We start from the raw sequence: 24,475 nt of genomic DNA, 5'->3' as shown, positions 1-24,475 counted from the left end.
CATTGACCCGGACTGCCGGCTGATCGGGCTGCGCCTGTACGACGGGCTGCTGAAGGTCATCCCACTGGACCGGGACAACCGAGAGCTCAAGGCGTTCAACATCCGCCTGGAGGAGCTGCAGGTCATCGACGCGCACTTCCTGTACGGCTGCCCTGCCCCCACCATCTGCTTCATCTACCAGGTACTGGGGGGGAGTGGGAGAGCGGCTGTGTGTGTTGTGTGTGTTATGTGTCCGTCTCCCTGTGTGCGTCTGCGTTCCTCTGTGAGTGTCTGCATCTGTCTGTACATGTGTGTCTGTACATGAGTGTGCGTGTCTGTACATATGTGCATGTGCATGTCTGCAGCATGTGTCTCTGTACATAGTGTGAGAAAGTTTACAAACGAGAGGAGGCCATTCGACCCATCGTGTGTGCATGTACGTGTCTGTGCAGTACGTGTGTGTACATGTGTCTGTGCATGTGTATGCGTGTCCCTGTCCACAGTGCTCACTCTGACCCCGCTGTGACCCCAGGACCCTCAGGGCCGCCATGTGAAGACCTACGAAGTGTCTCTGAGGGAGAAGGAGTTCAGCAAGGGGCCCTGGAAGCAGGAGAATGTGGAGGCGGAGGCGTCTATGGTCATCACGGGTGAGAGGGGGATGAGGAGAGAGAGGGAGTGTGAGTGTCTCTACATAGGAGGGACGGAGTGTGCAGGAAGGAGAGTGAGAGTGAGTGCAGGAGACAGGAAGCTCTGAGAGATGGGGAGGGTACAGGTGCCTTGAAAGAGACGGGAAAGGGATAAACCTTTTGTCTATCTCTCTCAGTTCCGGAACCGTTCGGAGGAGCCATCATTATCGGTCAGGAGTCGATCACCTACCACAATGGAGACAAGTACCTGGCCATAGCGCCCCCTACCATCAAGGTGAGGCAGTGCGCTCTGACACTACACAACGCACACTCTCACTGACGCACTCGCTCACACACACACACACACACACACACTCACTCTCACTCTGACACACTCACACTCTGACATGCACGCACGCACGCACACTGACACACACGGACACACTCTCACTCTGACCCGCTGCCTCTGCTCCAGCAAAGCACCATCGTGTGCCACAACCGCGTCGACCCCAATGGCTCACGCTACCTGCTGGGGGACATGGAGGGCCGGCTGTTCATGCTGCTGCTGGAGAGGGAGGAGCTGATGGACGGGACGGTGGTGCTCAAGGACCTGCGGGTGGAGCTGCTGGGAGAGGTGAGGACGTGAGGAGGGGGATGAGGGGAGAGAGGAGAGGTGGAAATGGGAGTTTGGGATACAATTGTCAGTTCTGTGGCAAAAATTTGGGTAGGGGGGTCAGTTTGAGGGCAGTTTTTCATGCATGGAGCAGTGGGAGGCTGAATTAGGGTAAAAATGCAGTGTGGGGGGCAGTGGGGTGACTGGGGGTGGTGTGGGGGGCAGTTGAGGACACTATGGCAGTGGGGTGACAGTGTGCTGTGTCTGCAGACGTCCATCGCGGAGTGCCTGACCTATCTGGACAACGGCGTGGTGTTCGTCGGCTCGCGGCTCGGCGACTCGCAGCTCGTTAAGGTGACTTGTTAGTCCTGTTAAGGCCCCGACCCAGGCTCTGTCTGCCTGTGTGTTCTCTGTGTCTGTGTCTCAGTGACGGTTTGTGTTGCAGTTGAACGTGGACTCCAATGACCAGGGCTCCTATGTGGCTGTGATGGAGACCTTCACCAACCTGGGGCCCATAGTGGACATGTGTGTGGTGGACCTGGAGAGACAGGGGCAGGGCCAGGTACGCACTGACCACCCAGAGTGACCGACACACTGACACACTCGCCTCACCACATTGCTCTCAGGCCTCAGAGTTCACACCACTGTGGCCTCAGCCTTCATAGAAAGATGGAAAAAAAACACCTATATAAATAAATTAATAAAAATGAATATAAACAGAAAATAAATACAATTATACATATTTGGTATACATTTCCAGGACTCCTGTCCAGGTTTCTGATGTCCCTCTCTCCCTCTCTCCCTCTCTCCCTCTCTCTCAGCTGGTCACGTGCTCCGGAGCGTTTAAGGAGGGCTCCCTGCGCATCATCAGGAATGGCATCGGCATCCACGAGCATGCCAGCATCGACCTGCCCGGCATTAAGGGTCAGCACCGTCTGTGTTGCGTGGCTGTGAATTCTTTGTGCAGGGAAGCGCGTCATCCCTGCAGGTCTCTGAGTGACTGTGTGTGTAGTGCAGTGTGTGACCGTGTGTCTCTAGTGCAGTTTGTGACTCTCTCTCTGCAGGGCTGTGTGTAGTGCACTGTGTGTGTGTTGTGCAGTGTGTGACTGTGTCTCACTGCAGGGCTGTGTGTGCGAGTGTGTGTGTAGTGCAGTGCAGTGTGTGAATCTCTGTCTCTCTGCAGGATTGTGGCCGCTGCGCTCCGAGGCCGGACGAGACACAGACGACATGCTAGTGCTGTCCTTTGTGGGCCAGACCCGGTGAGTGGGGTCAGGGGTCAAGGGTCAGGGGTGAATTAGAGGAGCGATATCATCACAATACTGTATTGTGTGTCTGTGTGTGTGTCTGGGTGCTTACTCTGTCTCTGACTCAGGGTGTATGTGTGTGTGAGTGTGCAGTTTGCTGATTGTGTCTGTATCTCAGGGTGTTGATGCTCAGTGGGGAGGAGGTGGAGGAGACGGAGCTGCCTGGCTTCGTGGACAATCAGCAGACTTTCTACTGCGGCAACGTGGCACACCAGCAGCTCATCCAGGTCAGCACTGAGGCACACGTGTGCCGGGGGGCGGGGAGCATGTCACTGGTACACACGTGACCTGGGGGCAGGGAGGCTATCGAGGGGGCGGGGGAGGCTGTGTAGGGGGCGGGGGTGTGTCCCGGGGTAGCAGGTGGTTAAAGGTGCTTTGTCCGCAGATCACCTCGGGCTCCGTGCGGCTTGTGGCGCAGGACAGCAAGGCTCTGGTCAGTGAGTGGCAGGAGCCGCACGGCCGCAACATCAGCCTGGCCGCCTGCAGCTCCGGACAGGTGGTGCTAGCAGTGGGACGGGTCCTGTACTACCTGGAGATCCACCGGGCCGAGCTGCGCCAGATCAGGTACGCACTGAACCTCTGATACACACACACTGACCCTCTGACACCAACTGACACACTGAGGTGTTAAATGCCGCTCACTGCCCCCTGTCCCCCAGCTCCACGGAGATGGACTATGAGGTGGCATGTGTGGACATCACGGCACTGGCAGAGGGGGGGGCGTCTCTGTGCGCCGTGGGGCTGTGGACAGACATCTCTGCACGCATCCTGAGGCTGCCCAACTTCACACCCCTGCACAGGGAGATGCTTGGTGGAGGTGAGGAGAGGGAGAGGGAGCAGAAAGTGGAGGGGAGGGTGTTTTGTGCTCGGTGTCTGTGATGCCTTGGCTGGTCAGTCACTCTCTCTCTCTCTGTCCCTGTCAGAGATCATCCCTCGCTCAATCCTCATGACCACATTTGAGGGCAGTCACTACCTGCTGTGTGCGCTTGGCGACGGCGCGCTATTCTACTTCGGCCTGGACATCGAGACAGGTGTGTGGGGAGGCTGGCGGGACAGGTGTGTGTGTGTTGCAGGTTATGTGACAGGTGTGTGTGTGTTGCAGGTTATGTGACAGGTGTGTGTGTGTTGCAGGCGTGCTCAGCGAACGTAAGAAGGTGACCCTGGGCACTCAGCCCACCGTACTGCGCACTTTCCGCTCCCTGTCCACCTCCAACGTGTTCGCCTGCTCCGACCGGCCCACTGTCATCTACAGCAGCAACCATAAGCTGGTCTTCTCCAACGTCAACCTCAAAGAGGTCAACTACATGTGCCCCCTGAACTCGCAGGGCTACCCTGACAGGTCAGTGCATGTCCTCCCGCATCCGTGTTCCTGTACGGGTCAGTACATCTTTGTGTTTCATCTCTCTCTCTCCCTCTTTCTGCAGTCTGGCTCTGGCCAATAACAGCACCCTGACAATTGGCACCATCGACGAGATCCAGAAGCTGCATATCCGCACCGTTCCGCTGTACGAGAGCCCCAGGTCAGTACTGATGCAGTCGCACACACTCACTGACACACTGACCGACTGACCAACACACTGATACACTGACTGACTGACGCACTGGCACACTGATGCACTGACAGTCGCACACAGACAGGAGCCCACCTTGTCCCTCTCCCGCAGGCGGATCTGCTACCAGGAGAGCTCGCAGTGCTTCGGGGTGCTGTCCAGCCGAGTGGAGGTGCAGGACACCAGTGGGGCCACGGCGGCCGTCCGGCCAAGCGCCAGCACACAGGTATGGTGTCCACTGCTCCCCCCCCCCCCCGTCACAGTGCCTGGCAGGCGTGACCAGCAGGCACAGAGCAGCTCCTCTGACTCAGCACATCTCCCCCCACCCCACCAGGCCCTGTCCAGCAGTGTGAGCTCCAGCAAGCTGTTCCCCAGCAGCACGTCCCCCCACGAGTCATCCTTCGGGGAGGAGGTGGAGGTGCACAGCCTGCTAATCGTGGACCAGCACACCTTCGAGGGTCCGTCTCCGTGTGTGTGTCCTGTGTCCTTGTGTGTGTGTCTGTGTCTGTCTCCCCCGTCCCCAGCACGGTGTGTTTGACCTGCTCATCTCTGCCCCTCAGTGCTGCACGCGCACCAGTTCCTGCAGAGTGAGTACGCGCTCAGCCTGGTGTCCTGCCGGCTGGGCAAGGACAGCGTGGTGTACTTCGTGGTGGGGACTGCCATGGTGTACCCTGAGGAGGCCGAACCCAAGCAGGGCCGCATCATCGTCTTCCAGTACACCGATGGTGAGGAGGGCCAACTGTCAGGGACTGGGGGTCCGAATGGGCATCGGGACTGTGGTGACGGGGTGTGTGTGGCTGTGTGGACTGTAGTGACGGGTGGGTGTGTGGACTGTAGTGACGGGTGGGTGTGTGGGTGTGTGGGTGTGTGGACTAGTGACGGGTGTGTGTGTGTGTGTGTGTGTGTGTGGACTGTAGTGACAGGTGGGTGTGTGTGTGGACTAGTGACGGGTGTGTGTGGACTCTAGTGACGGGTGTGTGTATGGACTCTAGTGACGGGGGTGTGTGTGTGTGTATGGACTCTAGTGACGGGGGTGTGTGTGTGTGTGTGTGTGTGTGGACTAGTGACGGGTGTGGGTGTGTGTGGACTAGTGACAGGTGTGTGTGTGTGTGTGTGTGGACTAGTGACGGGTGTGTGTGGGTGTGGGTGTGTCTGTGTGTGTGGACTGTAGTGGGTGGGTGTGGGTGTGTCTGTGTGTGTGGACTGTAGTGGGTGGGTGTGGGTGTGTCTGTGTGTGTGGACTGTAGTGGGTGGGTGTGGGTGTGTCTGTGTGTGTGGACTGTAGTGGGTGGGTGTGGGTGTGTCTGTGTGTGTGGACTGTAGTGGGTGGGTGTGGGTGTGTGTGTGTGTGGACTGTAGTGGGTGGGTGTGGGTGTGTCTGTGTGTGTGGACTGTAGTGACGTGTGTGTGTGTGTGTGTGTGTGTGTGTGTGTGGACTGTAGTGACGTGTGTGTGTGTGTGGACTGTAGTGACGTGTGTGTGTGTGTGTGTGTGTGTGTGGACTGTAGTGACAGGTGTGTGTATGTGTGTGTGTGTGTGTGGACTAGTGACGGGTGTGGGTGTGTGTGGACTAGTGACAGGTGTGTGTGTGTGGACTAGTGACAGGTGTGTGTGTGTGGACTAGTGACGGGTGTGTGTGGGTGTGTGTGGACTAGTGACGGGTGTGTGTGGGTGTGGGTGTGTCTGTGTGTGTGGACTGTAGTGGGTGGGTGTGGGTGTGTCTGTGTGTGTGGACTGTAGTGACAGGTGTGTGTGTGTGGGTGTGTGTGGACTAGTGACGGGTGTGGGTGTGTGTGTGGACTAGTGACGGGTGGGTGTGTGTGTGTGTGTGTGTGTGTGTGTGTGGACTGTAGTGGGTGGGTGTGGGTGTGTCTGTGTGTGTGGACTGTAGTGGGTGGGTGTGGGTGTGTCTGTGTGTGTGGACTGTAGTGGGTGGGTGTGGGTGTGTGTGTGTGTGGACTGTAGTGGGTGGGTGTGGGTGTGTCTGTGTGTGTGGACTGTAGTGACAGGTGTGTGTGTGTGTGTGTGTGTGTGTGGACTATAGTGACAGGTGTGTGTATGTGTGTGTGTGTGTGTGTGGACTAGTGACGGGTGTGGGTGTGTGTGGACTAGTGACAGGTGTGTGTGGGTGTGTCTGTGTGTGTGGACTGTAGTGGGTGGGTGTGGGTGTGTCTGTGTGTGTGGACTGTAGTGACAGGTGTGTGTGTGTGTGTGTGGGTGTGTGTGGACTAGTGACGGGTGTGGGTGTGTGTGGACTAGTGACAGGTGGGTGTGTGTGTGTGTGTGTGTGTGGACTAGTGACGGGTGGGTGTGTGTGTGTGTGTGTGGACTGTAGTGGGTGGGTGTGGGTGTGTCTGTGTGTGTGGACTGTAGTGACAGGTGTGTGTGTGTGTGGACTGTAGTGACAGGTGTGTGTGTGTGTGTGGACTGTAGTGACAGTGTGTTACTCCACAGGGAAGCTGCAGACTGTGGCAGAGAAGGAGGTGAAGGGGGCCGTGTACTCCATGGTGGAGTTCAATGGAAAACTACTGGCCAGCATCAACAGCACTGTGAGTCTCGGTCTGTCGGTCTAACAGTCTGTGAATGTGAGTCGGTAAGTCTGTCTATCAGTGTGTGAGAGTGTGCCTCCCCCCCCCCAGGTGCGTCTGTACGAGTGGACGGCGGAGAAGGAGCTGCGCACCGAGTGTAACCACTACAACAACATCATGGCTCTGTACCTGAAGACCAAGGGTGACTTCATCTTGGTGGGAGACTTGATGCGCTCGGTGCTGCTGCTGGCCTACAAACCCATGGAGGGCAACTTCGAGGAGGTGAGGCAGGGAGACGGGGTGGGGGCGGGGTGGGAGGAGAGAGGGAGAGGGCAGATATCGTGTGCTGGCTGCGACCTCTGACCCTGTGACCCCACAACCCCACAACCCCACAACCCCACAGATCGCCCGCGACTTCAACCCCAACTGGATGAGCGCCGTGGAGATCCTGGATGACGACAACTTTCTGGGAGCCGAGAACGCCTTCAATCTGTTCGTTTGCCAGAAAGACAGGTGTGTGTCTGTGCGTGTGTGTGTCTCCTGTCTCGATGTGCGTTTGTGTCTCTCTGTGTGCGTCTCTCTCTCTTCTCACCAGTGACTCTCCCCCACAGCGCCGCTACCACAGATGAGGAGCGGCAGCACCTGCAGGAGGTGGGCGTGTTCCACCTGGGCGAGTTCGTCAACGTGTTCTGCCACGGCTCGCTGGTCATGCAGAACCTGGGCGAGAGCTCATCCCCCACACAGGGCTCGGTGCTGTTCGGCACCGTCAACGGCATGATAGGTGAGAGGGGGAGCACAGTCGACGACACTCAACAGCTGCAGTCTGTACTGTGGGTGTTACTGAGCGGGTACCGAGCGCATCAGTGTGTTGAGGCTATGGTGTGTTTACCCCCCAGGGCTGGTGACCTCCCTGTCTGAGGGCTGGTACAGCCTGCTGATGGACCTGCAAAACCGGCTCAACAAGGTCATCAAGAGCGTTGGCAAGATCGAGCACACCTTATATCCTTTACACAGACCCTGCCCTGGGCTCGCTGTCACATACCCTGTGTGTGGGGGTGGTGTGTGATGTGTAGGGGTGGTGTGTGATGTGTGTGAGTGGCGTGTGGTTGGTGCTTGACGTGTGTGGGTGTGGTTGGTGTTTGAAGTGTGTGGGTTGCACGTGGTTGGCGTGTTGCATGTTGGTGGTGTGTGGTTGGTGTGTGACGTGTGTAAGTGGCATGTGGTTGGTGTTTGTATGTGGGTGGCGTGTGATGTGTGGGTGGTGTGTGGTTGGTGTTCAACGTGTATGGGTGGCGTGTGACGTGTGGGTGACGTGGTTGTTGTTTGATGCCTGTGGGTGGTGTTTGATATGTGTGGATGGCTTGTGGTTGGTGTGTGGTTGGTGTGTAGTCCATGGATTGTGTAGCACATGGTTGGCATGGTGCTCCTTGACGCGTCTCACCTGGCGCTCCTTCCACACGGAGCGGAAGACTGAGCCGGCCGCAGGCTTCGTGGACGGGGACCTGATTGAGAGCTTCCTGGACCTCGGCCGAACCAAGATGCAGGAGGTGGTCAGTGGGCTGCAGGTCAGAGGTCATGGGTCAGGGGGGGGATTGTGGCCAGGGCTCTCAGGACATGGATTTGTTGGTCTGTGATTGGGGCGGGTCTTTACTGCGGTGTGTCTCTCTGTCCCTCAGATTGACGATGGCAGTGGGATGAAGAGGGAGGCCACAGTGGACGAGGTCATCAAGATTGTGGAGGAACTGACCAGGATCCACTAGCTGCCTGGAGAGGGGGGAGTGAGGAGAGGAGAGGAGGAGTAATTTTTTGTAAATAAATATAAATAGATTCGTGGAGAGGGAGCCTGTGGCCGCCTGCTCTACAGCACTGAGCCGGACTGCAGAGAGAGGGAGGGAGCGGGAGAGGCAAGGAGGGTGTCTTCTCCTGCCCTCCCCAGGTCAGGCTGCCCGTCTCCGGGGGGGCGGCGGCTCCCAGTGTTGTGTTGTGATGCTTTTCCTTTGTTTCTTTAATAAAGTCTGACAGGTGAACCCATCTGAGCTGGAGCTGTGTCTCTCTGTTCACCTGACCACCACCCCTCTACACACCTGCTCACCCTTCTACACACCCCTCTACACACCTCTCTGCTCACCCCTTGTTGAATCCAACTTTTATCTGTGTATGGATTTTCCCCAATAAGTCAGACTGATGAACCAGAAGTATGTGAAGATAGAAGTTTGTGATACACTTTACACACACACACATGTACTCAGCAAAAAAAGAAATGTCCTCTCACTTTCAACTGCTTTTATTTTCGGCAAACTTAACGTGTAAATATGTGTATGAACATAAAAAGATTCAACAACTAAGACATAAACTGAACAAGTTTCACAGACATGTGACTAACATAAATGGAATAATGTGTCAAAATCAAAAGTAACAGTCAGTATCTGTGTGGCCACCAGCTGCATTAAGTACTGCAGCATCTCCTCCTCATGGACTGCACCAGATTTGCCCGTTCTTGTTTGTGAAATGTTACCCCACTCTTCCACCTAGGCACTTGCAAGTTCCCAGACATTTCTGGGGGGAATGACCCTAACAGGTCCCAGACGTGCTCAATGGCATTGAGATCTGGGCTCTTCGCTGGCCATGGCAGAACACTGTCCTGCAGGAAATCATTTCCAGCGAAGTTGGGTTTGTGCCCATAGGCAACGTTGTTGCCGGTGATGTCTGGTAAGGACCTCCCTTACAACAGGACTACAACCCCTCAGTCCAGCCTCTCTCAGCCTATTGCGGACAGTCTGAGCACTGATGGAGGGATTGTGCATTCCTGGTGTGACTCGGGCAGTTGTTGTACCTGTCCCACAGGTGTGATATTTGGATGTACCGATCCTGTGCAGATGTTGTTACACGTGGTCTGCCACTGCGAGGACGATCAGCTGTCCTTCCTGTCTCCCTGTAGCGCTGTCTTTGGCGTCTCACAGTATGGACATTGCAATTTATTGCCCTGGCCACATCTGCAGTGCTCATGCCTCCCTGCAGCATGTCTAAGGTATGTTCACGCAGATGAGCAGGTACCCTCGGCATCTTTCTTTTGGTGTTTTTCAGAGTCAGTAGAATGGTCTCTTTAGTGTCCTAATTTTTTATAACTGTGACCTTAATTGCCTACCGTCTGTAAGTTGTGTCTTAACGACCGTTCCACAGGTTCATGTTCATTAATTGTTTGTGGTTCATTAATCAAACATTGTTTAAACTCTTTACAATAAAGATCTGTAAAGTTATTTGGATTTTTACAAAATTATCTTTAAAATACAATATCCTGAAAAAGGGATGTTTGTTTTTTTGCTGAGTATATTTATATGCTATAGTACATGACGCGACGGACTCTCTGCCAATCTCCTCAGACATGTAAGCTTCTCTAGGACATATTACAGCATTACAGATCTTGTTGCTGGGCAGACGGGGAGTTATGTCCGTTATCAACACTATGATAACGGACATAACGGCTATCACAACATTCTTTATATATAAATAGGAAGAACAAGTATCCAGAATGTCTGTGGTTCTCGGACTGCTCCTCGTGGTGTACAAGGAGCAGTCCGAGAACCACAGAGAAACAACAGACATTCTGGATACTTGTTCATCCTATTTATATATAAAGAACGTCACGTACAGACAACATTAAGTATAGACAAGGACAGAGTTATTCACATAGCATTCCTCATCTTAACTTCCTCAAGGTGGAGGATTTAAAGAACTCGAAACTATTTCACCCTTTGAGCCCCAGCCTCTTCACCCCTGTACACCCCTCTCTACACGTCTGCTCACCCCTCTGCACAGCTGCTTGCTCAGTATTGGTATTTTAAGCCCTTATTCATTTACTTAACTTAACAGACACACGCACAGACCCATACAACCTGACACGGATACACAGGAAGGAATAAAGGTGACGCCACAGACACGTGGTGCTGTCCAGTGATTTCCCTTTATTGTCTAATGAATAAACTGACACACACACTGGGCTACTGGTTGGGCGCAGTGCTCTGGACGGTCCTGGTGGTCCAGAGACTTGCTGTCTGCTGGGGGGGGTCATCCCTCACTCCAAAGCCTGCGCCGATCGCCACGGTCGCCCTGTCCCCCCCGCCAATACAGCGCCAGACCCCCCAGCAGCGCTGCCACACTGAGGACCACGGCCCCCCCCACAGCCGCCCTGGAGCCACTGCCCTCACCTGCCGAGAGAGAGAGCAGCCCGTCAGTAACTGAGATCAGCTACATGACTCGTGAGTGACACAGTGCAGTAGTGCATGGCAGTGTTACAGCACTGTTACAGCACACTGTGGTGTGTTACACTAGAGTCCAGTATAATATATGTATTGTGTGTTGTTTATGCAGTACAGTGTGGGTGTGGGCCTCAGTGCAGCGCTTGGCGATGTCTGACCTGTGCTGTCGCTGGGACCGGCCGTGCTGGCGTTCTGTCCGGTGATGAGGATGGGTCCAGTCCGCACCGTGTAGAGCTGCGACTGCGCAGACAGCTGCAGGGTGCTGGGCGGGGCGCAGGGCAAGGGGCAGTGCTGGGAGCTGGAGTGAGACACACATAGACGCACCGAGCACTGCACAAACACCTGCGGCGAGAGAGACGGAGGCAGAGAGCGAGATAACATAAACTGTATACGCCTGTCTGTGTCACTCCCCGTTACCCTGTTCCTGAGCACTGCGTTGTCTGTCCGTCTGTCTGCCTGCCTGCTCTGGCCACGCTGAGGTCACTACATTGGTAACTTATAGGGATGCACCGAAATGAAAATTCTTGTCCGAAACCGAATATAATGAAACACTTGGCCGAAGGCCTAATACCAAATACCGAACGTGGTTTTTCGCATTTTTTTACATTTATTTTGCCAATTTTTTCACCTTTGCATAAATTAAATAATCTAAATGTGCTTTTTATTATTTTGTCTTGCTTTTCAAAGACAAAATCAATTACAAAACTACAATTTAAAAATATTTAACACTGAACTTAAAAAAAAAAAAATCCAGCAGACATTAGACCAACAAAGCACAATATAACTTAAAATAAATAAATTAGTAAAATAAAAATATTTTTATTTGGCCATCTTTTTGAATAGCCTATATTAGGCCTATAACTGACTGAGGGTGCATAAATGTGTGGTGAACATGTTAAAATGTGGCAATTATTCAGGTAATTAATCAGTCACTATAACAAAAGATAACTGCACGCCTGTATAGACTAGACAGGTATGTATGAGGGAAAAGGATCTGGATAGAAAAAACAAGCTCCCACAGAGTTTCTACTTGCAAGTGTTATAAGGTCTTTGATCAAAACATTGCATTCTGTTGAATTATAACACTTGCTAGTAGAGACAGTGCGGGAGCATCGTTTTCAAATTAATCAATCACATATGCAATAACATGGCAGCTAATGGGGATCTGTATCAACACACTAACACATGAGAAGGGGTGTTATATGGTGACACATTATTGCTCTTCATACTCCTCTTCCTCTTCAGTGCTACTCCCTTCTCTGGGTTTCTGTACTAGATATTCATAGAGTCACGGTCTGTAGGTGAAATATATAATCTCTAGGAATGATGACAGACAGTGACGTCTTTTCCATTGGTCAATACCGCACGCCAGCAAAGACACGATGCAAACAAACCGCACGTTCCTCTTCAGCAGAATCTCCGCTACGCAGCAAAAAATGCACGTCTCTATTGCAAATCATTCCCCATAAATGTATACGTTGTAATTGATGCAACTGATGAATACTTATCAAACACAGCAACTTTGTTAAATAAATATCTATGTAAAAATACATTAGAAGACGTGTGGAAATGGCATAATAAACATAATAAACAGCAGACCTGTCAACTCTCACGCACGTCGTGTCAGACTTGTATTATTGTCCCGACATTATCACGACTTTTTATTGTCACAATTTCAAATTAACTATAAAGGTTGTGACTATTTGTTTTATAAAGGACTATTCTGCAATTACAGCTGTAATTGACCAACCAATATGTTTTTCATTTTTTATACATTTTCATTCAATTGCCAGTTTAGCAACGTGAGCTGCAATGAAAATGCCTTATATGAGCATCCTTGTGGCAATGTTTTCTGGTCACAACAACGAAATACAAAATGTATAAGACCTATCTAGCTAGCTAATTTATACAGTCTACTAGACTAAACTTTTGGCTTTTCCTCTCCACACGGGCACACGGGTGGACACACACTGCATGCGGGTGGACACTGGACACTGGACCCACTGGCACACAGGTGGACACTGGACACACATTGGCACACACAGCACACGGATGGTCACACTGATAAACACCTCGTTGCTGCCATTAAGGAGTGAGTCCAGCTGTATCATGTATATCTTCTTAGAGGGATCCTGAGAGAGAACCTGCAGACTGGAGTTACCTACGCACCTGAGAGAGAGAGGAGGAGAGAGGGAGAGAGATGAGAGGAGGAGGTGAATGCTCTCGGCAGTGAACACGGCTCTGATGCCCCGCTCCTCGTACCCGCGCTGCACCAGGCTCTGTGCCAGGGAGCCGTTGGCATGTCTTCCTTCGCAGCTCTCCACCAGCAACTCGGCCCGGGTCTCGCTGCTGTTTGAACACACGCTCAGCTGCAGCGTCTCACCCCGCCCCGCCTGGGTCACGGCCTTCCAGCCCTGCCCTGTGGGCCCTGCCCGGGCCACACCCCTCCAGCGCCGCTGCTCTGTCCGGCTCTGTGCCCGGCCGGGCCGGCTGAACTCCAGCCAGAAGTAGAACTGCCCGAAGGTCTCTGAGTCAGGGGGCTGCACCACGGTGAACCCGGCCCTGGACCCAGCCCGGCCCCGGCGGCTGTAGCGACACGCCAGCGGGAACAGCAGAATGGGGGAGCGAGTGATGGGGTTGCTGAGGGAGCCGGAGGAGGGTCCGGGGCGGCTCCGCAGAATGTTGACATAGACCACCGCAGAGTCCTCCTCCTGAGAGGAAGGGAGAGAGAGGGAGGGAGAGGGGGTTTCACTAAGTGTGTCAGTACAGTGTGTGGGAGAGAGACAGTGTGTCAGTGAGTGAGTGTGTGGGAGGGGCAGTACCAGCCTGTGGGTGCCGCAGCGTTGCAGGGGGATGTGTGCCAGCAGGTGAGTGGTGTTGGCAGTGATGGCACAGGCCGGGTCCTGCAGCTGCAGGGTGAAGGAGGGCAGGCGGGGCGGCAGAGAGGACAGGGGCATCGACAACATCATCTCCCCCCGACCGCACTGCAGCACTGAGAGAGAGTCAGCACAACAGTTATCAGAGAAGCTGCTGTAGGAGTAGGAGTGCTTTAGGAGGTTGTACAGATCAGGTGTGTATCGTCGGCGTATTTTACAAGTGTGTAACGTGTACGTGGAGTCTGGACCGTGTTAGCCGGGGCTACATAGGGCTACATAGGCGAGGGCCGCACCACCAGGGGGCCTCAGCGAGGGAAGTGCAAATCTTAAATATAATGTTGCTTGTTTAGTAATCGCATTTCTCTGAGCTTTTGTCCTTCAAATAAACCCTCCTGTCATGCCATCACGAGAAGAAATGATTAAGAACATCAGAACATAAGAAAGTGTCCAATCGAGAGGAGGCCATTCGCCCCATCGTGCTCGTTTGGTGTCCATTAATAATAATAATAATTATTATTTTTATTTCTTGGCAGACGCCCTTATCCAGGGCGACTTACAACATAAGTGCAAACAAAGTGTGAAAATACAGTTAAGTAAAGGCATCAATCAATACAAATTCAATTTAACTAAAACATAGCAATTCAAAATAATACATTTTACAAATTCCAATTTACAATTTACACAAGTACAGTAAATGAGGTCCTACATCCTGGACGGTGAAAGCTAAGTGCTGTCAAGATGTAGGGTCACAGTCAAGGGCTACGGGAAAGGGAGCAAGGAGGAAAACAATCAAGAACGCAAGAAGCAAATAAAACTGTGAAGAGCTATCTAGCAGGGATAGAGGACTAATATTACAAGTGCTGTCGGAAAAGATGCGTCTTGAGTAAGCGCCGGAATGAGGTCAAGGACTCTGCTGTTTTGACTTCGGTGGGCAGGTCGTTCCACCACTTAGGGTTCAGGGATGAGAAGGAGCGGCTCTGGAGGAAGGAGAGTGGAGAGGAGGCAGAGTTAGTCTTCTGGCGCTGGAGGAGTGCAGTGGTCTGGAGGGGATATATGGAGAGACGAGTGACTGAAGGTAGCTTGGTGCATTGTGGTCAAGACAGCGGTAGGTGAGGGTCAATGTCTTGAACTGAATGCGTGCCGGTATCGGGAGCCAGTGGAGGGAGCGGAGCAGTGGAGTAGCGTGTGCGAATCGGGACAGAGAGAATACCAGACGAGCCGCAGAGTTCTGGATGAGCTGGAGTGGGCGGGTAGTAGATGCAGGCAGGCCGGCCAGGAGGGAGTTGCAGTAGTCCAGGCGGGACAGGACCAGGGACTGGATGAGTAGCTCAGTCGAGTAGTCGGTGAGGAAGGGACGGATCCGGCGTATGTTGCTTAGAAAGCATCTACAGGTCCGGGTCAGCGTAGTGATGTGCTGAGTGTAGGAGAGCGCAGGATCGAGGGTGACTCCTAAGTTCTTAGTGGAAGAAGAAGGAGAGAGTGGATTCCAAGGGGATTGAGATGGAGAGGAAAGCAGAAGGTGAGGAAGAGGGGGGGAAAAAAGAGGAGATCCAATTTGGAGAAGTTGAGCTTGAGGTGGTGCTAGTGCATCCAGGCGGAGATAGCAGACAAACAGGAAGAGATGCAAGAGGGGATGAGAAGGTGAGAAGTGGGAAAGGACAGGAAGATCTGAGCATCATCTGCGTAGAAGTGGTAGGAGAAACCATGGGATGCGATGAGGGGGCCCAGGGAGCGAGTGTAGAGAGAGAACAGGAGCGGGCCTAGGACGGAGCCTTGTGGAATGCCTGTGAGGAGAGGTTGGGGGGTGGATGAGGAGCCTCGCCATGTCACTTGGTAGGACCAATCACTGAGGTAGGAGGAGAACCAGGTGATCTAATAACTAAGTGATCCAAGGATCCTATCCAGTCTGTTTTTGAATCTTCCCAAATTGTCTCTTCAGCCACATCGCTGAAGAGTTTGTTCAGATTGTGACGCCTCTCTGTGTGAAAAAGTGTCTCCTGTTTTCTGTCTTGAATGCCTTGATGTCAACAGCAAGCTGAACATTTCTCACGATACTGTCTTTCCTGTGTTTGACCAACAAAAATGCCACATCCATGCTGTAAACATGAGAGTGGTTTGAGAGTCCCATTGAGCATGTGTGTGCCACCGCAGAGACTGGCAACACGTGGGGGGTGGCGTCGTCTCTAGGTTTGCCTTTCAAAACTAAGATTGTGTAATGGATGTCCCGCCTCCTAAAGGCAAGTAACCAATCAGACACATCAGATATGGTCTGCCCCGGAGTAGTTCTGTCCTAACAGAGTTGGTTTACAAAACCTCTCTTCACTGATTGGTTCATTTACTTCTGCTTGAAGGTGGGACTAAGCAAAGTGACAGTCTAGGGAGCCTCTGACAGGTTAGAGTTATTTTAAAGAAAAGGCCCGGACATAGTGATACTGCAGGTGGAAGCAGCGATCGGCTTCATTGTGAAACCATCAAATATCAGTAAAACACACCATTTTCCTGATGACCGCCTTCAGACTGTGCCCTGCCCAGTCACCACAGGATGGTTTCATTGTCCTGTCCTCCCTCGTGTGGATATTGCTCTCAGAATATAGTTTATTTGTCACAAAAGCAAGTGGCGAATGGGCTGATCAAACACACTCAGCAGCTCAGCTGCAGCTCAGCCATGGACTCTGCATACTGAATACGATCTGCAGCGTCAGAGGGACTTCACTCCTCTCAGTCAATGAGTGAGATTCAAAGAAAAGCAGGAAAAATATCCACTAGCATCATCGGTACATTGACCGCATAACAATCTCAGATTTTAACATTTCCACAGATCTACGCTGCTTCACCAACGGGAGCACTGGGATTCTGCAGATCTGCGCAGAACTGTGGAAATCTGCCCTTCACACATGCAACCGAATGTCTGAGTTGCTGTCATTTGCTGGTCCTGTCCCTAGGTGTGTGATGACCGAACACTGATGTTGGGGTCTTTCATGGTGGTTGCATTGGCCCACCAGCGGCTGTGGGCTCTCATCACCGCAACACCAGTGCCATGAATTACCCCGGCGCTCACTGTGCGCTGTTTTTCTGTCTAAACAGGGGCCTCAAACTGGTCACAGCGTGGGGCCACACAATGTCTGAACCTGGGTCTGTGTGCAGTATATGTGTATTAAATGTATTGATCACAGGTGTGTATAGTACAGGTGTGTATTACCTGTGTATAGTACAGGTGTGTATAGTACAGGTGTGTATAGTTAATGGTGTGTATTACCTGTGTATAGTAAAGGTGTGTATAGTACAGGTGTGTAATACCTGTGTATAGTACAGGTGTGTATAGTTATAGGTGTATATTACCTGTGTATAGTACAGGTGTGTATAGTACAGGTGTGTAATACCTGTGTATAGTACAGGTGTGTATAGTACAGGTGTGTAATACCTGTGTATAGTACAGGAGTGTATAGTACAGGTGTGTATTACCTGTGTATAGTACAGGTGTGTATTACCTGTGTACAGTACAGGTGTGTATAGTACAGGTGAGCATTACCTGTGTATAGTACAGGTGTGTATTACCTGTGTATAGTACAGGTGTGTATAGTATAGGTGTGTATTGCAGGTGTGCATTGTGTAACTGTGCATTTTCAGGGGGTGGGGCTACCTGTCCCAGGAGGGGTGGGGTCAGGAGGCTCTGAGAGAAAGAGAGAGAGAGAGATGAAAGGAGAGGTGACTGGATTAGACAGCCCTGATGTAACACAACACACAGTCACTACACAATGTAACAGTCACTCAGTGGCCCCAGTGGGGGGGGCTGAAGACACTTACTCTGCTCAATCCACACACAGTGCAGCTCCGACTGCATCCTGCAACACAACAACACAGCAACACACTGTCAGATAACACACCAGCACTGCAACACAACAACACACTGTCACATAACACACCAGCACTGCAACACAACAACACACTGTCACATAACATAGCACCGGAACTGCAACACAACATGCTGTTAGACAACACAGCGCCTTGGCCTGTACCAGGCAGTGTTGGCACTGAAGCACACGGGCAGCAGGGGAGGCAGCTGATTGGTGCCTCTGAGCCAGACGATGTTGAGTGACACCCGAGACTCTGCCCCCTCTCCCTGGTTTGTCTTGTGCAGTGTTGACACCTTCAGGCCAGGAGGTCCAACTACTGCAACATCTGACACTCTGAGAGAGAGAGAGAGAGAGAGGTAATGGAACAAACAAATAATGGAAAAAGCATTCGACTCAATTTGGCATGAGGGCCTATATTACAAACTTCTCCAGAGTGGTGTATGGGGTAAAGTATATGATGTCATTCAATCAATGTATTTGGAAAATAAGTGAGGAGGCTGAGTCCAGCGCTGTTTAATATCTACATTGATGAGTCAGCGGTGTTGTTGGAGACGTCTGCCGCCCCTGGACCCTAAACCACACAGAAGTCAGGTTCCTGCTCTACACATGAGCTGGTGCTGCTGTCACCCACAGAGCAGGGGCTGCAGCAGAACCGGGTCTTGCTGGAGCTGCACTGTCAGACCTGGGCCCTGGCCGCAAACATGAACAAAACAAAGATCATGATCTTCCAAAATAAGGCCAGAAGTTTCACCCCAGGCAACACCACCCAAGAACACAGCACTCAGTACACATACCTGGGCCTGGACATCAGTGCGTCATGGGCTTCAGCCCAACAGTGACAGAACACAGATGCCATCAGATGGAAATTATACAAAATCAATATACCCATTAGAATCTGGTGTACAATATTGAACAGTGTGATCCGGCCCATTGCGCTGTACGGCAGTGATGTGTGGGGTCCACTCAGCCAGCAAGACCACACAGAATGGGAAACACCCAGTAGAAACCCTGCAGTCTGAGTTCTGTAAAACCATATTACAAGTTGTGACAGGCCACTGTCTGTCACGGCACGGCTGCTGCTGACGCTTGCTGATTAGGTGCTCATGTGCCACAGCTGTGTGTCCGCTGCCTCGCTCACGGCTGCGGGCAATGAGCACCACGGCAACTGTGCTGTCTCTTTAACCTTACTCCCTCCCTGGGGGAGAGACCTAACCACACAGACACAGAACTGGCAAGCACCCCTGTTGACTGCCCGGAGCACCCCGTTTATGTAGACGTTGTCGTGTGCTGGTGTTGCCTTGTTCCCCTTTGTGTTGTTTTTTTGTTGGACTTCAAATAAAGCTGTTACACAAGTGCAGAGAAACACTCTTAACAACGCAAGCAGACCAGAATGCGGCAGGTCTCCGTTGCTCATCAATATTCAAAAAAGAGCACTAACATTTCTAAATCACCTCAAAGTCAGCCCACGAGACTCATTACAATATAAAGCCCTGAAAACCCAAGAGCCGAGCCCACAGAAGAGTCCCCTCCGTCAGCCAGCCCTGCAGCTCACAGCACTGACCCCCCAGAGCACTGAGCAGCTTCAGACCAGCACTGCTCAACAGCCAGTCAGAGCCCAGCAAATTATAGGACAAACCAGAACCTCCTCTCTAGAACATCAGGACATAGAAACTAAATCCCAAAGTAAAATGGATCTCTATTGGGCCCTAAACAGAGAGACAGGAGAGGTGGACACAGAGAGGATAGTGTGGTCACAGAGACAGGAGAGGTGGACAGAGAGAGGACAGTGTGGTCAATGAGAGACAGGAGAGGTGGACACAGAGAGGACAGTGTGGTCAATGAGAGACAGGAGAGGTGGACACAGAGAGGACAGTGTGGTCACAGAGACAGGAGAGGTGGACACAGAGAGGACAGTGTGGTCAATGAGAGACAGGAGAGGTGGACACAGAGAGGATAGTGTGGTCACAGAGACAGGAGAGGTGGACACAGAGAGGACAGTGTGGTCAATGAGAGACAGGAGAGGTGGACACAGAGAGGACAGTGTGGTCAATGAGAGAGGAGAGGTGAACACAGAGGACAGTGTGGTCAATGAGAGACAGGAGAGGTGGACACAGAGAGGACAGTGTGGTCATAGAGACAGGAGAGGTGGACACAGAGAGGACAGTGTGGTCACTGAGAGACAGGAGAGGTGGACACAGAGGAGCGGCGCTGCGGTCACTGAGAGACGGGAGAGGTGGACACACAGAGTTTAACTTCCTCCTGCAATGCAATAAATATGCCCAGATAAGGGACATATTCTTTAATAAAATAATAAATGTCCACCCAATCTTTGATGAAATGGATAAGGAAGAAAAACTGTCAGTCCTCCTGGGGGAGGGACACACAGCCTGAGGGGCACAGTGACTCTGCACACGAGCACAGGTTGGCAGAGCAATTGAAAATAATCATTTCTGAGGTATGTTCTTCTTATTTCTGTGTTTGAACAAAAAAGTAAATTGTTTATGCATCTTAAAATTACTATCTCCATTCTTTCTATATATGAAATATAATTGATATTGTAATTTTATTTTATTTTTCTGTACTTTAATACATCTTATAAAGCATTGTGATTATATTTATTTTCCATACATGTATGTAAAATCCAATTGCATTGGCAACACACATTTGTTTGTCATGTCAATAATATGGGCTCAAATTAGCGCCATAAGTATTGCATTAAAAAAAATATATATTGTAAACCAAATAAAAAACTTGAGAAAAAATTGATGTTGAGATCAAAAATAAAAAAATTGAATGCAAAATGTATAGAAAAAAAAAAAAAAAAAAAAAACGAGAGAAAAACTCGTCTGCAGTCCCTGTCTTTGCTTGCGATGCTGCGATCTTTGCTTTCGCGCCAGTTTCACCTGCTCACTGATTGGGTCAGGAAGAGCCGTCACTCAAACCTGCTGGACCAATGGAGACCCAGGATCCACGCCTCCCTGTAAATCCCGCCCTCACGACAAAACCGCGAAAGAATCGAAAGCAAGGAAACTGGCGCAAAAGCAAAGATCGCAGCATCGCAAGCAAAGACAGGGACTGCAGACGAGTTTTTCTCTCGTTTTTTTTTTTTGCTTTCGATACATTTTTTTGTTTTTGTTTACAATTCTATACATTTTGCATTCGATTCAACATCAATTATTTGGCTTATTATACTTATGGCGCTAATTTGAGCCCATATCAGAGGGTCAGTACCTGTCCGTTCTGCAGTGTGCTGTCACAGTGAAGTTGAGAAGCTGGTAGGGCAGCACAGCCAGCCTGGTGCCCCCTGGTGGACAGTCACTGCCCAGGACCGGCTGAGAGTCCACACAGCTGACACCCCCCCCCTCCACTGACACAGAGAGAGAGAGAGAGAGCAGGTAAATATAAACACTGGGCTCCACACTTCAAGAAAGATATCGCTGCTCTAGAGGCAGTTCAGAGGAGAGCAACCAGACTTATTCCAGGTCTGAAGGGAATGTCCTACTGAGAGACTGAGGAACTGAACCTTTTCACCCTGGAACAGAGGAGACTATGTGGGGACTTGATTCAAGTCTTCAAAATCATGACAGGCATCGACCACATCAAACCAGAGGAGCTTTTCCAGATCAGCAGGGACACACGCACCCGGGACACAATTGGAAATTGGGCTTCAAGGCATTCAAGACAGAAAACAGGAGACACTTCTTCACACAGAGAGGCGTCACAATCTGAACAAACTCCCCAGCGATGTGGCTGAAGAGACAATTTGGGAACATTCAAAAACAGACTGGATAGGATCCTTGATCACCGAGTTATTAATGGACACCAAACGAGCACGATGGGGTGAATGGGCTCCTCTCGATTGGACACTTTCTCATGTTCTTATGTTCTTATAAACACACTGACTAAAAAACACCACATCTGTGTGTGAGTGAGTTTGTGTGCATGTTTACCAATGACAGTGATCTGAAAAGGGGTGGAGCTTAGTGGACCAGTGGGAGACGGGTGTCCAGCACTAGGGGTGAAGCTGAGGTTTCGGGGAGCAAAATCCTCCACCATCAACTCCAGAGAGAACAGCCCCTCAGAGCCCGAGCCACTGAACTGCAGCACACAGTGCTCCTGTGAGAGAGAGAGAAAGAGAGATAGTAACACAGAGACTGACAGAAAGACAGAGACACACAAACACACACACAGACACAGAGACAGACATACAGACAGAGCCCGGGACTCACAGGGACACAGCCCTGAACCCAAGACAGAGACGCACTGTGTCGTTGCGCACCTCGTCCAGCCGCAGTGAAGGACTCTGGGAGCAGCGCTGACACTCCCCGCGCTCTCGATGCCCATAGCGACAGCGCACATTGTCTCCGTCTGCATCCCACACGCTGAGCTGCACCTGGCGAGGGCATCCCACACTGACTCTACAGGACAGACACACACTGTCAATACCCACACTGACCCTACAGGACAGACGCATTGAAACCCCACCCACACACACACTGAGACAGACAGACGGTCACCTGATCGGGGGAGGCAGGGCGGCCTGGGGGGGGTTGTTGATGGTGCCAGTGTCGGAGCGCAGGCTTAGTTGAGCCCAGAGAGACAGAACCACTTGAGTACTGTCAGAACCAGCCCAGCAGCACTCACTGGACCTGAGGGAGAGGCAGTCAGACAGAGAGAGGGAGAGGGAGAGGGACAGACAGAGAGAGGAAGAGGCAGTCAGACAGAGAGAGGGAGAGGGAGCAGTTTATGTTCCACCAGTCGGTTATTTAAGTTCCCGCCCCCTCACACTGACTGACAGGCCCACCGGCAAACCAGTCACTCACTTGAGCTGCAGCTGGGAGGAGTGGTTGTCAGGGACGATGATCTCCCCTCGCAGGAGACACCAGCCCGGATGGGGGGCGAGGCCCGGGGGGGGCAGGGGGCCGGCAGAAACGGTGCAGTTCCCCCCCCAACACAGACCCTCCAACTGCGGGGGGCAGGGCTGGGTAGCCAGGACACTGTACTGCACTAACACCTAGAGAGAGAGAGAGAGGTGCAGAGGTCTTATTCTACACAGATATGTAACTGCTATTGTCACACACATTACACACACACCCTCACAATCTCACCTGCAGGATGTGCCCCTGGCTCTGGGGCCAGACACTGACAGATGAGCCCAGGACAGAGAGCCCAGTGCAGGGCGGGGACAGTAGCACACAGCCCAGCAGCCACCGTGCCAGCCAGCCCGGCATCACCCCCACTGACACTGGCACCCTGCCTGGCAGGACTGGAGAGGGAGCACTGAGTTGTGGTGGTGAGCTGAGGACACAGCAGGGAGACACAGATAATGGGACAACTAACATCAGCCTGGAAATATTAGTAATGATAAATAGTGTACACTTCTGTAGGTATACGTGTATGTGTGTATATGAGTATAAACATGTATATATGTGTACATACACACACACATATACATAGAGAGAGAGAGCGCGAGATAAATAATAAAACATGTGACACCCTGCAGCACCACAGCCTGAGGGACAGTGTGGACACCCTAAAGCACCACAGCCTGAGGGACAGCGAGACACCCTCCAGCACTACAGCCTGATGGACAATGTGGACACCCTGCAGCACCCTGTCACAGCCTGAGGGACAGTGTGGACACCCTGCAGCACCCTGTCACAGCTTGAGGGACAGTGTGGACTCCCTGCAGCACCCTGTCACAGCCTGAGGGACAGTGTGGACACCCTACAGCACCCTGTCACAGCCTGAGGGACAATGTGGACACCCTGCAGCACCCTGTCACAGCCTGAGGGACAGTGTGGACACCCTGCAGCACCCTGTCACAGCCTGAGGGACAGTGTGGACACCCTGCAGCACCCTGTCACAGCCTGAGGGACAGTGTGGACACCCTACAGCACCATGCCCTGAGGGAGTGTGTGACACCCTACTTGCCTTCAGCAGTCATTGAAAATTAGAAATGAGAAGGGATTGTTGATTTAGATGAAAAAATATTTGTTCCGCAATATTATCAAGATATATATATTTTTTCTGTACTATGATTTGTCCATAAAGCTGTGGCAACACCAGATCGTCGCACCAGTAAAGCTGGTTAGAGTTTGAATGAGAGGGGCAAACAGGGCCCATTGTGTGGCAGTCTGCTAGGTCAGATTACACTGCGCTGCATTGTGCTGTAGATTACACATCATGCGGTTATATGGCACCATACCACACTGAGTTTGCTAGTAACATTTTCAACATATAAATCATAAGGATTACAGATTAATAATCATTTCAGATTCACCCCATTTATTAAATGTATAAATATATACAAAAACAATCCAGTTCCGACAGCTGACATCAGGTTCACCTTCCTACCAGATAAACATAGATCTGTTCCACATCAGTAACAGACAGAGACAGACAGGGGGACAGGGACCAAAGCGGTTCTCACCTGCGGTTGACCGTGGCACAGTGAGGGTCAGAGGTCAGACTGATCTCCGGTGCGCAGCTCTGCAACCAACTGATTGGCTGTCCGTCTGTCTCCCTCTGGGTCTCTCTGTCGCTCTCTCCGTTTCTTATGGCCTTGTCTGTCTGTGTATCCAGTGCTCAGTCCGAAACGACATCCGTGTCCAGGTCTCTCTCTCTCTCTCTCTCTCTCTCTCTCTCTCACCCACCGTGCCACAGGAATGCAGGAAGGAAAATGTTCCAGTAAAATGACAAAGGAAGAGGCAGAACTGGACAGGCAGCTGGAGAGAAAGAGAAGGAGGAACGAAGGTGTGAGTGAAGGGGGCAGAGCAGAGCCATAGAGGAGGGAGGCAGGTGCTGAAGGTCTGTGTTCAAGTGTGAAATAAGAGTTTATTCCCCCTTTCCAGCATCTGTAAAAGCTCCGGCAATAAAGCGGGTTTGG

The 24,475-nt window shown here is 51.7% G+C and overlaps 2 protein-coding genes across 2 annotated transcripts in view; one reads left to right on the top strand and one right to left on the bottom strand.

Annotated features, from left to right (window-relative positions):
- The window catches only part of ddb1 (damage-specific DNA binding protein 1), a 13,915-nt gene extending 5,284 nt beyond the window's left edge, over window positions 1–8,631 (top strand). Inside the window, exons 4-27 of the mRNA XM_066700367.1 lie at window positions 1–181; window positions 512–626; window positions 803–900; window positions 1,081–1,239; window positions 1,489–1,572; window positions 1,664–1,780; window positions 2,040–2,142; window positions 2,402–2,477; window positions 2,641–2,749; window positions 2,908–3,086; window positions 3,182–3,339; window positions 3,446–3,553; window positions 3,654–3,861; window positions 3,947–4,042; window positions 4,187–4,298; window positions 4,407–4,530; window positions 4,633–4,797; window positions 6,527–6,621; window positions 6,712–6,882; window positions 7,004–7,113; window positions 7,212–7,381; window positions 7,497–7,599; window positions 8,042–8,165; window positions 8,277–8,631. The exon at window positions 1–181 is cut by the window's left edge and continues 41 nt beyond it. Of these exons, the coding sequence (XP_066556464.1) occupies window positions 1–181; window positions 512–626; window positions 803–900; window positions 1,081–1,239; window positions 1,489–1,572; window positions 1,664–1,780; window positions 2,040–2,142; window positions 2,402–2,477; window positions 2,641–2,749; window positions 2,908–3,086; window positions 3,182–3,339; window positions 3,446–3,553; window positions 3,654–3,861; window positions 3,947–4,042; window positions 4,187–4,298; window positions 4,407–4,530; window positions 4,633–4,797; window positions 6,527–6,621; window positions 6,712–6,882; window positions 7,004–7,113; window positions 7,212–7,381; window positions 7,497–7,599; window positions 8,042–8,165; window positions 8,277–8,360 (3,049 nt within the window). The 3' untranslated portion in view covers window positions 8,361–8,631. The remainder of the gene's footprint in view (window positions 182–511; window positions 627–802; window positions 901–1,080; window positions 1,240–1,488; window positions 1,573–1,663; window positions 1,781–2,039; window positions 2,143–2,401; window positions 2,478–2,640; window positions 2,750–2,907; window positions 3,087–3,181; window positions 3,340–3,445; window positions 3,554–3,653; window positions 3,862–3,946; window positions 4,043–4,186; window positions 4,299–4,406; window positions 4,531–4,632; window positions 4,798–6,526; window positions 6,622–6,711; window positions 6,883–7,003; window positions 7,114–7,211; window positions 7,382–7,496; window positions 7,600–8,041; window positions 8,166–8,276) is intronic.
- Window positions 8,632–10,449: 1,818 nt separating this feature from the next.
- Window positions 10,450–24,306, bottom strand: LOC136747508 (uncharacterized). Its single transcript, XM_066700366.1, has 15 exons — window positions 24,020–24,306; window positions 22,695–22,884; window positions 22,410–22,600; window positions 22,104–22,235; window positions 21,866–22,004; window positions 21,537–21,702; window positions 20,818–20,953; window positions 17,749–17,919; window positions 17,537–17,574; window positions 17,373–17,402; window positions 13,679–13,848; window positions 13,119–13,567; window positions 12,929–13,025; window positions 11,015–11,198; window positions 10,450–10,805 (listed from the first exon to the last, which is right to left on the bottom strand). The coding sequence occupies exons 2-15, from the start codon at window positions 22,815–22,817 to the stop codon at window positions 10,666–10,668; spliced, it is 2,166 nt and encodes a 721-aa protein (XP_066556463.1). The 5' UTR covers window positions 22,818–22,884; window positions 24,020–24,306; the 3' UTR covers window positions 10,450–10,665.
- Window positions 24,307–24,475: the final 169 nt, after the last annotated feature.

This window comes from Amia ocellicauda, chromosome 4 (genome assembly GCF_036373705.1).
Source record: "Amia ocellicauda isolate fAmiCal2 chromosome 4, fAmiCal2.hap1, whole genome shotgun sequence".
In the NCBI taxonomy this organism is placed as follows: Eukaryota; Metazoa; Chordata; class Actinopteri; order Amiiformes; family Amiidae; genus Amia; species Amia ocellicauda.
Note: the sequence above shows the minus strand (reverse complement) of the source record. Positions and strands in the feature narration are given on the sequence as shown.

Excerpts from the sequence above, each read along its gene's own strand:
- LOC136747508 (XM_066700366.1), bottom strand. The coding sequence starts at position 22,817 with ATGCCGGGCTGGCTGGCACGGTGGCTGCTGGGCTGTGTGCTACTGTCC. Across the intron at positions 17,920-20,817 it reads GCACACTGCAGAACGGACAG|AGTGTCAGATGTTGCAGTAG; the intron begins GTACTGACCCTC and ends TCTCTCTCTCAG. Across the intron at positions 13,849-17,372 it reads CCCCACCCCTCCTGGGACAG|TGCTGCAGTGCGGTCGGGGG; the intron begins GTAGCCCCACCC and ends ACTCTCTCTCAG.